At 39.5% G+C, this 17,782-nt stretch overlaps 1 protein-coding gene across 8 annotated transcripts in view; it reads right to left on the minus strand.

The window, feature by feature from the left end:
- Positions 1-357: 357 nt before the first annotated feature.
- HS3ST5 (heparan sulfate-glucosamine 3-sulfotransferase 5) overlaps positions 358-17,782 on the minus strand; it is a 236,801-nt gene continuing 219,376 nt past the window's right edge. For 7 of the 8 annotated variants that reach the window (XM_006084374.3, XM_014451810.2, XM_023750146.1 and 4 more), the window contains 2 exons: positions 5,529-5,667; positions 358-2,065 (listed from right to left, as the gene is read on the minus strand). In XM_006084374.3, coding sequence (XP_006084436.1) covers positions 1,135-2,065; positions 5,529-5,635 — 1,038 coding nt within the window. In that variant the 5' untranslated portion in view covers positions 5,636-5,667 and the 3' untranslated portion in view covers positions 358-1,134. Of the gene's footprint in view, positions 2,066-5,528; positions 5,668-5,800; positions 5,851-13,126; positions 13,143-17,782 lie in introns of those variants that run through there. The other variant, XM_014451812.2, reaches the window with a different exon arrangement.

The raw sequence follows: 17,782 nt of genomic DNA on the forward strand, positions 1-17,782 counted from the left end.
CTGACTGGTTAGAGGTTCAAATAAAATTGTGATTCTTCTCTGCATCGATTATGTTAAAGTATTTCTTGTCTTTCTCCTGGCACAGCAGCTTCTGCAAGAAAATTAATTGTTATAAAGTTGTAGCAGAGCAGCACTAGTGTTCTTTGAGGGCTATTCTACTAGATTTCCAGATAGTTGAGACTTTTTTAATATACTCAACTTCACTTCATAAATAAATCTCACAAGGGTAAAGAACTCCAATGGAGAAGTGCATGTTTCCAGGTGCTCTCAGTGTGCACATAAACAGCTTTGATTTGGGGAGCCAGAAACAGGGGGCATGTAAGACAGAAATGAGTTGAAAAGAAAAGTTGCACATAGAGTAATTTTAATCCATTCCATTTTTAAATACCACAATAAATTTAATTTTCACAATAAATTAAATAGCCATATTCAGTTTACAAAATAGAGTTACTTAGTGTGAAACAAGTATTTACAATAATATACATTATGTACATGACATTTCTCTTTGTTGACATAGAACATGGAAGTGAAAGGACTTTCCAATGTATGATTGACATGCTACAAGTGACATCATGGTCCATACGAGAAAACAATAGTGCAAAATCACCACAGGAACTTTGGAACAATGTCAATTTTATGAGATAGGACATCCTTTTAAATCATAAGAAAATAGCATTTTCTGTTTTCATGGCACTAATTCAGCATCTGAATTAAAGAGCCAGCTTTCCCTTAGAAAAGAATGCATGACTGAATCCTCTCCTTCCTGCAGCTTCACAGCCATTGGTACTTTTCACACATTCATCTTTTGGCTTCAATTTATGTAAATGGCGGGTGACAAATTCTGACTCAAAGGAAGACTAACTCTTTGAGGATAGCTGAAGTCACTTTCCCCCAATACCACCACCTCTTCTTTTAGTAACTCGTCTCAAAGATGCAACTATGCAGACAGCAAATTGTTTTGTACATTTTCAGTAGAAAAAGAACTGGTCTTATATTTGGTCACACACTGTGTATATACAAGTAGAGATGGAAACATGACTCCGACAGTTGTGTCTCGGAAAAGTGCATATTTTAATCTAGAGGAGACATTGCATGTCTCCAGGTACAACACATGGTGTTGTCTGACTTATTATTTTAGGGCCAGTTCAGTGTCCTCCCAGTGATCTGGTAAAATTTTTGATTGAAAGGGTGAAAGAATTTGCGCAATTTGGTAATGACAGAGGGGTCCACCTCTGGATGAATGCGCCCCTTGCTGCCAGCCAGGCACTTATTAAAGATAACGTTAAATCGCAAGCAGTAGAACCCTCTGGTAACATTGAAATACAAATTGTACTGACTTATTCTTGGGGGAAGATTTAGGAACTTCTCCACAAGCTGAAGTTCTGGCAGAGGTTCTGTGATGAGGCGATCTCCATCCACAATGTGAAATTGCTCAATCGGAAAGTATTTCAACCACCTTTCCAAATGTTTGGTGTAGATGCTGGTTCTTACTGCTTTGTATTTTGTGTTCACTTCGCAGGTATTAGGGTCTATCGCCAGCTTCTCAAACTTGTAATACGTTTTATTCTTCCTCTCCTTCCCCTCTAGCACCTGAGTGTAATCAGAAATAGCTCTTGTGGTTGGCTCCCTGACAATGATCAGCAACTTGATGGATGAGTTCATTTTGTAAATCCTTTCCGGAACCTCCTCCGTGATAAAATATGCCGGGCTCTTTTCAATTGTGATTTGCTGAGGGTAGGAAAAAGGCATCTTTTTTCTATACCACTCAATGCCCTTGGCATAATTCTCATCATTGTCAAAAAAGTGGATTTCTTGAGAGGCTTTGACCACAGCTGGATGGAGGTTCAGCATCTCAAGCAGGGCCCTGGTGCCTCCTTTTCTCACCCCAATGATAATGGCCTTGGGGAGTTGCTGGACCAGGTCATGAAGGCGAACCTGCTCCTTGGAAACGTTGCCCTTCCGGAACTCGTGCAGCAGGCCGCGCTTAAACTGCAGGGCACGGAGAGGGAATTCAGCCTGCCCGCGGCCTCCGAATCGGCCTTCAATGGGGCAAATGGGTTGTAGCCTGCAAACAACAGAGAGACACTGTAAGAACCTCACTGCAACTAGATTCTCATTTTTCTGGTTCACCAGTCCGAGGAAGACTTTAAATGCATAAATAAAACCTCTGTTTCCCTGCCTGACGCAATCCATAATGAACATATGTTTGAGACATTTTATTTTAAGCAACACGGTATTAAATGGAGCGCACATAATTGATGGGATTTTTTTATTAGTGCTCCTTAAATTTTTTATTCACCAAGCACTTAATTGACTACGGCATGTACTTATGTTCACACAGTACAGGACAGACAAGTGACACCAGTCATACTAATAGCTTTTTAACAGCTCACCAGTTAACATTATTTAGAGAATGTGAAAGGTGGAAGATTATAATCTTTAGCTGGGAGACTGAAGGGCAGCTAGGAGGCTAGTCTTTTGGGTTTCGTGTGTATTACTATCTTGCAGCACTCATACGGCTCTTAAAAACTGTTGGTATATAATCTGAAAAGAGGTTGCAGTCTTTGTCCTTGGTTATTTGCATCATCAACCTGAAAAATTCCAAAATTGGCACCTGCTGAGCTTTTCATCCTCTTGAGAATTTCTGTCGTTGGCCTTAGGGACAGCTGGAAGAGTACTGTATTTCTTTTTCTTTCTATCTAAAGAGGTCAGGGTTATGTTTTTACTTGGTTGAATGTAGGAACAAACCCAATGCCATCAGCAAGTGCTGTATATCACTTACCACACCTGGGACCAGAAATCAACACGACCTTAGCAGGGCCAGAAACCTCAGGTCCTCATTGCCAAGTCCATTTAAATCAGGAACTCAAGCTCATGAAGGAAGGATGCAATCAATGGAGCCAGAAAGGAGGATTCCCACTTCAACATTGCCTTAAATAATGAACCACCACCACTGCTTCTCTCAGAGAAAAAGGTGTGGTGATAATTATAATGCTATTAGACTGGAGTGGCTGTTTAATTTGGCATGGCTAATATATATGGTTAGTACATTGAGTTTCCTTTGGGGTATAGTCTGGAATTGAACTGAAATTCATTATAATTTCCCTAGGTTTATTTGGAAAGGTATTTTAACCACCTTGGTAAAGGGTAGAATAGTGGTAAAAATGACTGTTAAGCCAATTCCTTCAACTGAAACCTCTAGTTATCCCAATAATTTGGAGTCTATGTCCACTTCTCTGTGGCAATAAATTTCTTTCTTACATTTCCCAAGAGACTCTATTGTACCTTTCTTATGTTCTGTAATGTTTACAATTAAAAGGAGAAGAGGAAAACCTCAAGGTCACGCCAAGGCATTCTGCAGAACAGGAGAAAGGGCTTGGCCTGTGCTCTGTGTACACAGCTGTCTATCCAAATGCTTAAGCAAAAATATTAACGTAGTTTACTTTTTTGTGGTGCTTGTTTTTTTATGATTTTAAACACAACTCATGCTCATTGTGGAAAACATGGAATACTATAAAAAAGTTTATCACAGTCATTATGTTAGAGAAACATAAATTTTGTTTTTACAAATTTGTAAAGATTAATGCTGGAGTTCTAAATGGAAGATATAAAAGTAGCAACACACATAGAGTCAAAGATGTTTTTAATTGTGATGTTGCTTGGGACATCACAAATTCATCTTTTAGCTCTTCTTGATTGACAAGTAAGCGCTAATTCCCCAAGACATCCATCGATATACTGGATGGACTTCTCTCTTGTGCATCTAGAATGATGCTAGTGTCTGTCATTCTTGAAAGAATTAAGGCAATAGTCAAATCCTTTTCTGTAGGACTTAATTCTCTTGAGGAATTCTGGCTGAGAGAGGCTGAAATAGAGTCCCTTTCCTACCTCTAGAAATGGCCATTTTTCTTCTTTCCTTCTTCTTTCTACCTTCTACCTTGGGAGTTCATAGCCTGCAGAACAATTGCTTGTTGGATTCCATAACTCAAAATTGGAGAAAATATCACCTTATTTTGACTTCTTGAAGAGTAGATTCTGAGCATGGGGCTCAGACTATATAATATGAACTTTAAGGATTGTAAGGGACAGTAAAAGTAACAGAACTCAGCCTCCCATTCAGAGTTACTAAAAGATAAGTGTAAGTCAGCATGTGTAAATTTTAGATGCAATCCGCTCAGACTCTTAATTGAGAACTTTTGAGAAGGCCCAATAAGCAATCTAACTCCTTATAAAAACAATCCCATTTGAGACTATAGACCAGGTGAAAAATGAAAAGAATCAACTAAGCAACTAATATGTTAATGAACATTAGATCAATTACTCAATAAAAAGGAAATGATTGGGAAGAACTTGATATAAAAGTTCCTTTATGGACATAGGACAATGATCCCACCTTAAGGCTTTTCACTAATAACTAAACACTACCTTTAGGGAACTACTTGAAGTCAGTGATAAGCTCTGGATCATACCGTTTTGCATAGTTAGCAACTAGTATGTGGATGTTTACTCTGGATTTTTGAAATGAAAAGCATAAAGGGGTTCACTTTACCAGTCAAAATTGACACTGGCAGAAGGAAAATAAAGACCACTGCTATATTATTTGATAAATATCTATTGTGGTAAGATCTATAGATTAGAAAAGGAAAACTGCAAGGGAGATATTTTCCTTTTAAAGTGTGGCTGCATTTTCACAGAAAATGGGAACTGAATGCACGGAGAACATACTTCAGCCTCTCCAGAGCAATAGTTAATTTAAAGAGCGAAGAAGGAAGTTCCACATTTCATAAATGCAATTCTCTGTCCTTCACAGTCGTGCTGGATGTTGCACAGCCCAGAGGTATTCATTGTGAAGTCGGATGTTATTGCTCGGCTTCTGCAGGTTGAGCACCTTTCAACTGTTTGCTTATTTAGAGCCAACCCCTTGCTCTGTAAATTTCCTCTCCATAGATTTTCCATTGGTTTCTGGGCAATTACTCTGAGTGACAGGCTCCTTGTCTGGTACATTCAACTCCTGGAAACCAGAGCTAATTAACATAGTTCAAACTCCCCACGCCTGCAGCCATCTTTCCAGGGCAGTGGGTTCCAAGTTTGATGAGCTCCTTTATAGGCGCAAACATAATTTTAACTCTCCTGCTAGCACATTAATGGCTCACTCATAAATTTCAAAATGAAGATACCTAATTACATCATCACCATTTTGCTATGGCTAGAGGTCAACAACCAGATGCACACAGGCCACAGTGAGCTCTAGAAAATGACATTTCTCCTGTACATGGCTTTATCCCTTCTCTGAAAATAAATGTCAATGCACACAGAATACAAATGGATCCTGACAAACACTTGGTCGGAACAACTTGGATCTCTGTTTTAAAGGCTCAATAGATCAAAATCAATACTGCAAGAAAGCATGTTTCTTGGGAGTTTTGAAGGAGAAAAACAAAGGGGTAGTTTTAAATTATGTCCTAAGGAAGTTTAAGTTGAGAAACACATAAAGTCACATGGGCATAGGTATGTGTTTAATCACCTACCTATCCAAACTCCCAACTCTGGCGACTAGATACAGGAGACTCCCAACAGCAAGGCTTCCCAGCACCAGGAGCTTCTGTCTCAGCCACACCTGCTGTTTGAATAGCATGGCCCTCCATCAACCTTCAGGACTTCTGTAGCCTGAGAGATGGGGATAGAAGGGCACTCATTAGCGGGCTTCTCTTATAGGCTCTTTTAATCGTCACAAAGCCAAGCAGGGGTAGGAAAATAAGCGATTAGGTGACGCCACACGAAGAACAGACCTCATACCAACCTTGACAATGTTCATGGGTATTTAGCAAAACTTGGTTTCCTTTTCCTGGCCTGTAAGATCAAATACAAAATTGGGGGAAGATACTACTAACTAGACAGAACCTGCTAGACAATTGTCAAAGTAAATTAAAATGCATATATTACAACAAATAGTAAATATATATATATGCGCACATATATGCTTATATTTGTTGTTGTTGTTAACCATTGAAAGTACTGATAACATGAGCAACTAAGCAATCTGAGCTTTACTGGCAGGGCAACCAGTAAACGGAAGTTTCTGCCTCAGAATAACAGGGCAAATGTAGAAATTGAAGCCCCAATTCAGTAAGTTATTGTTTTGGGCATAACATTTTACCCACATGAGTTTGTTTTGTTATAATTGTGAGTGAAGAAAGTGAGCAAGATCAAAAGCTATTTCTTATGAAAGTTACCAGCGTTTACTATCAGGACCCCAGATGTTTAAGTACAGTGGTATCAAGTAACCTGATGTTTCCTTCAAGTTCTCTGCCCATTTCTGAATTGGACTGACTGATTCTGAAAACATGCTTAGACTAGACTGACGCCCCTGCTCTGTGACCCCTCCTTTGGGTGGGTTTGGTGATATTGGTCTTGCTATTACATCATAACAGAAACTTAACTGGGAGCTTCAAAGTCACACCTGAAATAAGGCCAGAGAAAAGTGTAAGGCGTTACTAGTGCTATTATTAAATTTTGGGGAAAATGCAAGCTTCCAATTCAACCTTTCTTATTAAAAATAAATCAAAACCCCCTTTCAAGATAAGATTGTTTTCTTCTTATTGAAACTCAATATAGTAACCCAAGAAGAGGGACTACAGCAGTGGGCTGTAGTTAGAAATTGTTTTGCTGCAATGGTATCTCCATATTTGCTATGTGAAGATTTTCTCTGTGCAAAAGGAATATACTAGGATTGACGGATTAATCTATTCATTCATTCATCAAGAAATTACTAAGCACCAAAACATGTTCCCGGCTACTCTACAAGGTTTATGGGGGATTCTAAAATGATCTTGATGGACTTTTAGCCCTTGAAAAATTAACAATGTGATTAGGGAAGCGTGAAACAACCAGAGATTGCAACCTAATTCATGATAATGTATGAATAAATGTTGGGGAAAGAAAATGAAGGAAATGGTCAGGGATATGGGCTCCATGGGAATTGTGTGTGTGTGTGTGTGTGTGTGTGTGTGTGTGTGTGTGTGTGTGTATGGTTTGGTGAGGAGGCTATAGGAGTATATCCCAAAGGGGAGAGAAAAGAATAGCATTCATCCAAGAAACAGCTAAAAAATATTTATGGAACATGCGTATGTGTTAGATTCCATACTGGGTACTATGAAGATAGTAGCCAACATGGGGGTCTGTACTCTAGTGGAGAAAACAGACATTAAACCCATAAGCATAGAATTTACATATACTTACAAATCGTAATAACAATGAAAATGACAGGATGCAGTGAGAGAATCACAGGAGGAACCCTCTTCAGTCCTTCCTGAGGAAGTGACACTTGGGCTGACACCTGGGGCATGAAGAGCAAGGGGGGCTGGAGTAGGGCAGAGTGGATTTTAGGCAGAGGAACCAGCATTTACACAAGTACCTGGGAGGGGAAGCTTGGCTAGTTTGAGAAGTGAAGGGAGGCTGGTGTGGCTAGACACAGGGATGGAGGGGAGAGAGAAAGGGCTAAAAGCAGATACAAAGAGGGGGCAATAAAGGTGTTTGCAGGGTCCGGGTGAGCCCGTGGTTCTGACTTGGCACGGCTTGCCTTGTGTGTAGGTATAATGGGGAAGAGAAGGGAAAGAGAAAAAGAGGTTTACTGAGGCTTCCTATGTGGCAAAGACATTATCCAGGTGTATTTTAGGAAATCCTCAGAAAAACCCTATGAAGCAGTCATAGTTATTTCCATTTGATGGACAGGTTAAGTGAAGCTCAGATCATTTTCTCTGACTTGCCTATGATCACACAGCCAGCAGGTCATGTGAAGACAAAGGCATAACTTATGTAGGGTGATTCAGGGCTTTGCTGAAAGAATCATTCTATCTCCAGATTGATGTCCAAAGTCCTAAGTGAGAGCCACATGCCTTTAGCACAGGGCTCTGATCCCTGTTGAAATGAAAATATTGTTGCAAGATGCAGAACAGGGTGGCAGAGAGAAAACTGCGCCCACATCTCCCAGTTCGGTTCTCCACTTAGTAGCCCTGTGCTTGGCGTTGGCCAATTAGATTCTCTGGGCCTTTCTTTCTCTATCTATAAAAGGGGATAGTTGCTGACCTCCCCACTCTATTGAGCTGTAGAGAGAATGAAATAAGTTTTCTATAAGTAATTTCACTACACAGAATATTCCAGAATAACATAAGGGATTATGTGTCATTTGTATCTTAGTGTGAGTGAATTTAATGTGTATTGTACAAGCAGTGTGTGAAAACAAAAGCTATTATGTGGTTGAAGAGGACCAGATACAAATAGGAGAGATGGGAAAAGGAAAGGTAAATGTGCTTGCCCCATGGCCTTCATTAGGATCAACAGCCCTGTACAGAGGAGCAGCTCAGAGGGAGGCTCACCTGGCCTCATCTGCTCTCTAAACCAAGCACGTCAAACTCGCGGCCCACAATGAATATTTTTGCGGCCCAGCCCATATAACGGTATGTAAAAAACGTTTTAATAAAAATTTCCTAACTTAATTTTTACAATATCCTATTATTCATAATTATTAATAACAAACTACAATGTTCTTCAATCACAGATTACTATAATCGTGTTGCATTCATTTCCCTTATGCGCCTTATGCGCAGGTGCACCATTTCTCTCCACTAATACTAGCAGCAAATATTTTAGCAGCCGATTGCTGCGTCATTAGTCTTGTACTGACTTGTTTGGTGTGCGCAACAGGAAATATTTCACTTTCAGAGAACAAGAAAAATAGGTTTATTTGCATTATGCTTATTAATTTGTGCAGTTATTTAGTGTCTGGTAAGTTAATGTTCAAGAAAAATATTACTTTTTATTAAAATGTTCTCTTATGTTAACGATCACTCATTTATTTCAGCCCTTTGTATTCAGCATGTCTCTATCGAAATAAACCTATGTTTCTATGAAAGTTGAAGCTTTTGTTTTTTTGCGGCCCACATAAACTTAAACCTTGTTTATTTGGCCCGTGTTAGCCTTTGAGTTTGACATGCTTGCTCTAAATGTAGTGCCCACACTCTCCTGCTCAGAGCAATACTACACAATGCTTTGTCCACTTTCACTGTCCCCCTGTCTTGGGCTACCGTTCACCCTGTAAGGTCTGGACTATGTCTCAGTTCCTCTAGAAGTCCTTTCCAACTGCTGTCCCAGTCCATAGTCGTCTTCCTCCTCACTGAATTCTTGTTCTTGAAGTCAGAAGCACAATTAGGCTTCTACTATTCGTAAGAGTTGGGCAATTGTTAGCTGCCACCGTCTTCTGTGTATATCATGACATCCCTCAGCACTGTGTCAATCTTCTGACTGGCTCAGAAGTCTGAGAAGGCCGACGGAAAGGTAGTGAGCCCAGAACCTGTCTGCTTTGCTCTGTAGGTGAGAGGTTTTTTATGGTGAGCTTGCAGAGCCTCTAGAAAGCACACACCTGGTACCACCCTCAGAACCTCCAATTCAATGGGTCTGCATTCATTGCGCATCTGCATTTTTCACAGTGGAGTGAATACACCAAACTTATAATTATTTTCTACTGTCTTTTTCCTCTTTGTCCCCATGATTAGTAAACTGCTTCTGCTTAGTTTCTTCTTGCCTTGTCTATCAAGGCACTTAATGCTTCCCTTAAACCTTAACATTTGAGTGTGTTTTCCTGAGTGGTTCTCAACCTTCCTAATGCCGCGACCCTTTAATACAGTTCCTCATGTTGTGGTGACCCCCAACCATAAAATAATTTTCGTTGCTACTTCATAACTATAATTTTGCTACTGTTATGAATTGTAATGTAAATATCTGATATGCAGGATGTATTTTCATTGTTCGCTACACACAGGTTGAGAACTGCTCAGTCTGATTAATCTTCCTAATACAGGTGACTTTGTCCATCATCTTTTCGGTTGTTCACTGGATAAAACCCAGTCTTTTACTCTTGAAAGCCCAGGCCCTTTCTGAGTTCCCAGCTTGGGTAGTTAGCTTCTTTTCCTCTTATTACTCAACACCAACCTCTATACCCTTCAGATCATTCTCTTTACTGCTCCCCATACTCCTTTACTCTCATCTCTATGTTTTTGCCAGCTTCCTGACTGGCCTTCAATTTTCTCTACATCTCCTCCTTCAATAATTCTAGATTCTATTGCTATCTTCCTGGGGAGGGTGATCCTGGTGGATGTGGAATTTTGGGGAAAAATCCTGATACACACCACACTTGTGGGTAGTAATAGGCTGGGTCCATTGCACAAGATCAAGGGTCATAGCTAGGCTTAGGGCTGACACTTGGGAGACATTGCATGTAGTGGGTGAGTGAAGCTATGAAGTGACCTCATGGCTGAACTCTGCCCAAGGTTGGCAGGCAGGAAAAAAAAGGAAAAAAAAAGATGACTGAGGATGTGAAGGCTGCTGAGGAAGTAGCCCAAGATTTAGGAGAATATTGCAATGCACCTGTCCTCAGGTAAACAGTTCATTATGAAACCTGACTGAATATGAGGTCAATATTTTTCCTACTGCCACTGAGGATCTTTCATTCTCAAAGGCTCCAGTACTCAACCTATTGACTCTCCCTTTATGATAAGCCCAGTCATTACCATGGAGGTTTTGCTCTGTGGGATAAGCTGCTACTTCCAGACCGCTCCTTTATATCCGAGATGCCTTAAATAAACCCATTGGGGGGTTTCTTGTTTTGGGAGGCCTCATTTCTCCAGCCCTATGTTTGCAGGGCTGGCTTAGCACTGCCTCCTATGTTTATTTATGGTGGTAAATGACACCCTCCAAAGCATCCTCATGTCCACATGACACTGAGGAGAACTATAGTTTTTATTTGAGACCTCAACTAACGTGAATGAGTCGTCTGTGGTGAAGTGCAAAGACCACTGGATCAAAAGTCAAAGACCCAGAGTCACATTTTGGTTTAGTTTTGTAATGGGAACTTTCTGAATTTTGGTATTCCCATCTGTAAAGTGAAGATAACTATGGGAAAGAACTTTATGAATATCTGGGCACTTAACAAAAATAAAGCACAGTTAATTACCTTCGGGAGGCTGATAAATTAATTCTTACAGTGCATTTTAAAGAGGAAAATAATAAAATAAATGACATTCTCATTAATTGTACAATTGGATTGTGAGGAATATAAGCCTGTTTTCAATATAAATAAAATTACAGTTTAATGGAAACTCCTATTAAACATTAGAATGCTAACACTCTATTTTCTGTTCAAAGCAAGATGGCTCATTTACCAAAAACAAAAGGTTAACACTTATCTTGTTAGGCTGAAGTCTCTTGGAATGTTTGAGACATGAGAAAGCCAAACACGTAGTTCTAATGAGCTTCTCTAGGACACAGGAGTGAAATCTCATTCTGTTTTATAACCAGTCTCAGACAACATGCCTAGAGACAATATAGCAGCATCTGAATAAACTTTGCTCAGAGAAAACCAAAAACACTTGGTTAATTTAACATTCAAGATTCCTTTAAAATTTTTAAAATAATTTTTTATTTATTGATTGGTTTGAGAGAGAGAGAGAGAGAGAGAGAGAGAAAGAGAGAGAGAAAGGGAGAGAGAAAGTGAGAAAGAAACATCAATTTTTTTTCTGTATTTCAAGTTCTTGATGCATTCATTGGTTGATTCTTTTTTTTTAAAAATAGTACTTTTATTTTCATAGGTTGAAATGTAGCTTGTACGTGGCTTGACTGGGGATTGAACCTGCAACCTTGGCATAACAGGCTGATGCTCCAACCAATTGAGCTACCCAGCCAGGGCCAAGATGCCTTTTCGGTTTTCTACAACATCATGAAGTGCTTGAGCCTTTGCTGAAAGGGAGTCTTAAATATTGGGAGTTATTGCCTTTGGTCTAGGAATATAAACGAGAGAGAAACTACCCCATCCAGTCCTTCTAGACTCCACTGTTAAACTGAGAGAAGGTTGGCTGCTCTTTCAACACCAAAGTCCCTTCCTTTTAGCTATGCCAGCTATTATGGGGATCTTAATCTTTCATCAGAGCAGTCAGACTGGTAATAGACAATTTATATAGAGTGAAAGTTTTTTAATTAAAAAAAGGTAAAAGACCTACAGTGATTTTAAGCCTGCCTTCATCTCCAGTTTTTAATATTTCAGTGTTTTTCATGTTGCGTTCCAAGAGCAGCATAATTATCGTTTTTCCAGATTACTAAAGCTTTAATAAACGCGGCATCTTAGCTGAACAAAGCAGAATGTCTACATAACAGAGTATGTGGCCAGAAGCGACAAATTGTAAAGACATCTGGCAGTTTCTCCAAAGCAGCACTAAGCAAAGAAGGAAATGATTCCCAAGCTGAAACAAAGAAATAAGGAAATTAAAAAAAAATAATAAAGATTCGTCCAAGTACTGCTCAAAGGCTTGTAGACGTGGTTACTGAAAGCCCCTGGTACCCATAAAAACAATAACAGAAACAATAGTAGCAAAGTTCATTAAAAATGACTGAACTTATATAGCAGAATTATTCCATGACCGTCTTTTGAGTATTAGCTCATTTATCCTGGGCAACAGCCTTATGAAGTGGACAGGAATTACAGTTTTTGAGCACTAGGCTCTCTGATAGTTTCTTTCACATTTATTATCTCATGAAATACAACAGACTTGTGAAATATTATCCTTTTTTTTTTCTGATGGAAACTGAAGAGAGATGAGCAGATCATTTACCCAAGGGCATGTGGAAGGAAAATGTGGAAGAAGGATTCAAATCCAGAATTCTCTGACCCCAAAGAACGTGGCCCCTTGATTGCAATGCCACTCATCTAGCTTTGGATGTTCACCTGGGAGACTCTTAAATACTTGTTTATTGATTGACAAGAGCAGACAAAACCACTTAACTCCACCCAAATTACCTGCCATTGAACCTGGAAGTAGGGGACAGGAAGGTAAGAAAGAAAAGTAAAAGAGGAAAAAAGTTTTCCATAGAAGGATAGATAAAAGAGGTCATTTGGGTGGTTTGAACTGGATAAAAGGAAGAATGTTAATAAGCAATGATAATAATAATAATAATAATGAAAGGTAGCATTTTTAAATTTACGAAATCTTTTTCATACTCATTATACCAGTTATAATTAAGACTGACCAGAATCATAGAAACTTCACTTGTTCTCCCCATAATTCAAGAACTGACTTACTTTTTTGATAGCTTTCACAGTAGGTGATCAAAATAACACTGTTTTTGTTGTTGTTGTTGTTAATCCTCATCTGAGAATATTTTTCCATTGATTTTTAGGGAGAGTGGAAGAAAGAGGGAGAGAGAGAAACATCCATGTGAGAGAAACACATTGTTTGGTTGCCTCCTACATGAGCCCCAACCAGGGCCTGGGCTGGGGAGGAGCCTGCAACCAAGGTACATGCCCTTGACCGGAATCAAGCCCAGGACCCTTTGGTCCACAGGCTGATAGTTTATCCACTGAGCCAAATTGGCTAGGGCTACATTGGTTTTGACTGCCATTTGATTCATATTCTTATGCACTGATCTCCATAAGATACTGGTTACCTTTGTTAACTATCAACCCATCCCCATCCTCTCCTCTCTCCTCCCCTGCAGCTCTCTCAGTGAATGGCTCCCTTTAATGCCCACTGCAGTCACCCAACCCAGAAACCTTGGAGTCCTTTATCCTTGGCTCTATCCCTCCCCTAACATCCAATTAGCCAGTAAAATTCTACTTCCAAAATGCTATTAGGATCCACCTACTTCTCAGCACTGTTATTTGTTACTGCCTATGTTCAGGTCACGCTCTTTCTTTTAGAGCGTTATGTTCTCTCCACTATTAGTTTTGTTCCTGCATCAATTTATTCCCCATACTGATGTCAGAGTGGTCTTTCCAAACAAAAATTTGATCATGTTACCTTCAGGCTTAATATACTTTAATGGGTCCCTATCATCATTCACATGTTTTTAAAAGACATGTGAATGTCTTTTGCTTCTTTCCAAAGCAACTTCACCGGATCCCCAATGGCCACATATACAGACGTTAGCACACAAAACAACTTGTGGTTCTTTTGAATAGGCCACAGTCAGTTTTGCTTCAGGGCTGGAAGCATAAGGTTTCTATAGCTTGGAAAAAATAACTCTGTGCCTCATTTATCAGGTCTGGGACACCAATAAAGGATATCCCAATAGGATACTAATAGCCTGCCCCATAGCACTGCTGTGAGGAGTAAATGAGCACGTAAAGTAATTAGAACACTGCTTGCCACATAGCAATACTCAATAAATGTTAGCCAGTCTATTAATGCTCCCATCTTCCCTCCTCCCAGGCCTTGGTTTAATTCCTGTCTTTTAGATCTTAGGTTCCTTGGGAAAGTCTTTCCTGATCACTCAGGGCTGGCCTACATGTTTCTCCTATGTGTCACCACAGTATCCTTCCTCCCTCCCTCCCTTCTTTCTGTCTTTCTAGGACAGTGATGGTGAACCTATGACACGCATGTCAGAGGTGACATGTGAACTCATTTTTTTGGTTGATTTTTCTTTGTTAAATGGCATTTAAATATATAAAATAAAATCAAAAATATAGATCTTTGTTTTACTATGGTTGCAAATATCAAAAAATTTCTATATGTGACACAGCACCAGAGTTAAGTTAGGGTTTTTCAAAATGCTGGCACACCGAGCTCAAAAAGTTCGCCATCACTGTTCTAGGTCTTTCTCCTCAGCTTTCTGTGCCTTATTCTGGTTTCTCCCTGCACTCCACCACTGACTATATTCCCTAAATAATAGAACTTAAAAAAAGAAAGAGTGCAGTGCTATTATTCTTAGGTGATCTTGATAGCAAAAATACAACTAAATGTCTTAGAAAATCTTGTATTTAACAAATCTATAAAATAATTTATAATTAGTTTTTATGCAAAATAATACTAAAAGTCTCCATGCTTGGGAAGGCTAATATTTTCTTAAATTGCAGTATTAACATGTTTCAAAACTTTCCCTTTTTTCCCCCCAGAGATACCTCTATACTCTGAATCTCAGATCTTCCTTTCGGGGCCAGGAGCTCCACTAAATTCTTACACTAAGATAACCAGCCATGTTTCATCATCAACAAATATCTACTGAGTACCAACAATGTGCCAGGCACTGCAGATGCCAGAAATACTGTGGAGAATAGGAGACCCGACCCTGCCTCTTGTTATCTTCTAGTATTCAAGGTCAGCTCTCAATAATAGTGTAAAGGAAATTACATCTTCTTTCAAGCACAGAGCCCAGGTCCTCTTAGATGGTTGTGAAGGAAGAATTCCCACAAACACAAGGTCTTCTGGATCTCAGGGTCTCAGCTCCTGACCCTAAGATCCACCTCCTCCATGAAGGTTCTTGCCTTCTCCCCAAGTAGCCATAGTCAAACCACTCTCCAAAAAGCACTATTCTATCTTTTAACAGGACTCCTGCTAAGTAAAGACTTTATTGGGTGTGTTTGGACTAGACTTTGTCAAAATAAGTACTTGTGACCAGACAGGGCTTGTGGCCTGTGCCTTAGCATGGGGCTCTGTGCTCAGAAGGGCCCAAGAGTGGTTTAATGCTTTGTTGTCACTGACTTGAAATTCCTAATAATTTCTGAATAAGAGGCCCCATGTTATTTTGAACTGGGCCACACAAATGATCTGTACAGTCCTGCAGCCAGACTTTCCAGCCTTCAGAGACTAGATTACTTATGTGTAGGTTATGGCTCTTCCTGTGGCGCCTCCTTCTTTCACCAGACCTTTGGCTTTAAGAGGCAGGCATTGTCTTAAGTGTACCACATAGGAACACAGTCTTTCATATTTTCTTACAGAGCTGGAATTCCACTCCCTCTTATTTCTCTGAGTCCTGTGGTCTTCCCTGAGGCCCATTCCTTCCCTGGATTCTCAACCCTTAGGAACATGGGAGCTACCCACAAAGCCTTATACTCCTAAGTGCCTTATCCATAGCAGAGCATGTGCCACACAAGGATGATGTTCACACACACACACAAACCAGCAGGGGGGTTTCATTAAAATAGATTAGTAATGGGAAACCCTTTGCGGTAAAGAGGGCAGTATCATCACCTGTAACATGCAGATGAGCAAATGCAGAGACCCAAGGATTACAGCCATTTGCTCCTATCATAGGATAGAAAACTCTCTCCCACTCCCCTCCTCCCTTCAAAGCAAAACACAACAGGAAGCTCAAACCAAGTTACCTGCTATGTGACATTGGGCAAGTCACCTAACCTCCTTGACCTTCCAGGATTTTTCTTTACCCAAGAAACAAAGGGCTTAAAGGGATGAGTTCAGCAATCCTTCCTGGCTCTAAAATTCCCTTATTCTAAGGGATCCCAAGATTGGCCCTAAATGAGTATCCTTATATGAGAGATTAATGTATAAGGAACCAAAGGCAATTGCAGTGGGGGAAAATTAGTGCCTGAGGTAAATCTCAATTTTTAATTTCTTATTATCCTTCATTTTTAAACAGTCTTGACCTCTTTCAAGACGGCTGCATCACATTATACTATCTATTACTGTGAAAAACAATCCTCTCACCCTAAAACATAAAATTTCTTTGAAAAGGTACTTAAGAAAGAGCCTACTGATTAGCTTTCAATGTGCCCTACTGTCTGAGAACCCAGAGGAATCACATTTTGAAAAAAATTAACCAAGGGCAGCTGAAGAAAATTGTCATAAAGAATTCTCTTTTCTTCTAATATAACGATCACATAAGAGAGCTGTAATGAGAAGGAAACAAATGAAGAGGGGCGCAAGAACAAGGGCAGGGAAAGCAGCGCTCTGCATGCATCGAGCCGAGTGGAGAGATAGGGTGCACATGAAGAGGAAACTGGATACCATTCGTTAGTAGATTAAGCAGAAAATGTATTGGTCAGGATGCTCATAATTGCTCTATCAAATAGTGAAGGAAGCCATTTAGCTCTTTGTTTCTTCAGTTAACCGTGAAGGGTCAATGTTAGAAATAAAAAGGAAAAAAAGTTGATAAATTATACAGAACTGCGGAGTTTATGACTGCTCTGTGCTGAGTGCTTATCCTCCTGGGAATCATTGCAGAAGCAGCTTTGAGCAAATTCCAAATTTTCAAATGGGTTCTCCATTTCTTTCCTCCATTCAGCGTTTGATATCCTGCATACATAATTTATCACAGCTACCATTATTGTGTTAGCTTGAGTAGTCCTCTGGCTCTCTGTCTGCAGAAGGATACTCATTTTGCATTTGTAATGACCAAACTTAAAAGGAGCCAGTTAATTCTGCCTCTGTTCAGTGGTCTCATTTAGTAGAATGATGTCTTAAGGAAAGAGATGGGAATTGAATTTTATTTTGACAGGAATCCCAATTACTTTTAATCTCAGTATCTTATTGGTACATGTAACTAATGTTTATAGAAGAAGGGTGTGTGTTATTTCCCCCCTTCTAAAGTTTCTTTGCACTTTATTCAGTAGTTGTTGGGAGTTTAGTAAATTTGTCCTGCTGGTGAGTTCAGAAGTATAATCTTTTACTCTCTTATATTGTGTTTATGTAGAAAAGTGTGAGTTGGAGAGGTAACAATTCTACAGATGGCTCACACAGATCATCCCAGTAAGTTAGGCTCATGCAATTAAAGAGTCAAGTTAACTAAGTTCTCTCTGCCTTGTATAGTTGAAGTTAATTGTATAGTAATATTAGTTCTACTTTTTATACCCAATAATAGTTGAATGTATTTAATTTAAAATCAAGTGTAGTATTCACTACCAAACAGAAAATCAGCTTTTTAGTCTTATTTTCTATCTCACAAATTTTGTTTTGGTGAGGAACAAAGAAATAGTATATATAAAAATGTCTCTTAATTCCAA

This window comes from Myotis lucifugus, unplaced genomic scaffold (genome assembly GCF_000147115.1).
Source record: "Myotis lucifugus unplaced genomic scaffold, Myoluc2.0 scaffold_11, whole genome shotgun sequence".
Lineage (NCBI taxonomy): Eukaryota > Metazoa > Chordata > Mammalia > Chiroptera > Vespertilionidae > Myotis > Myotis lucifugus.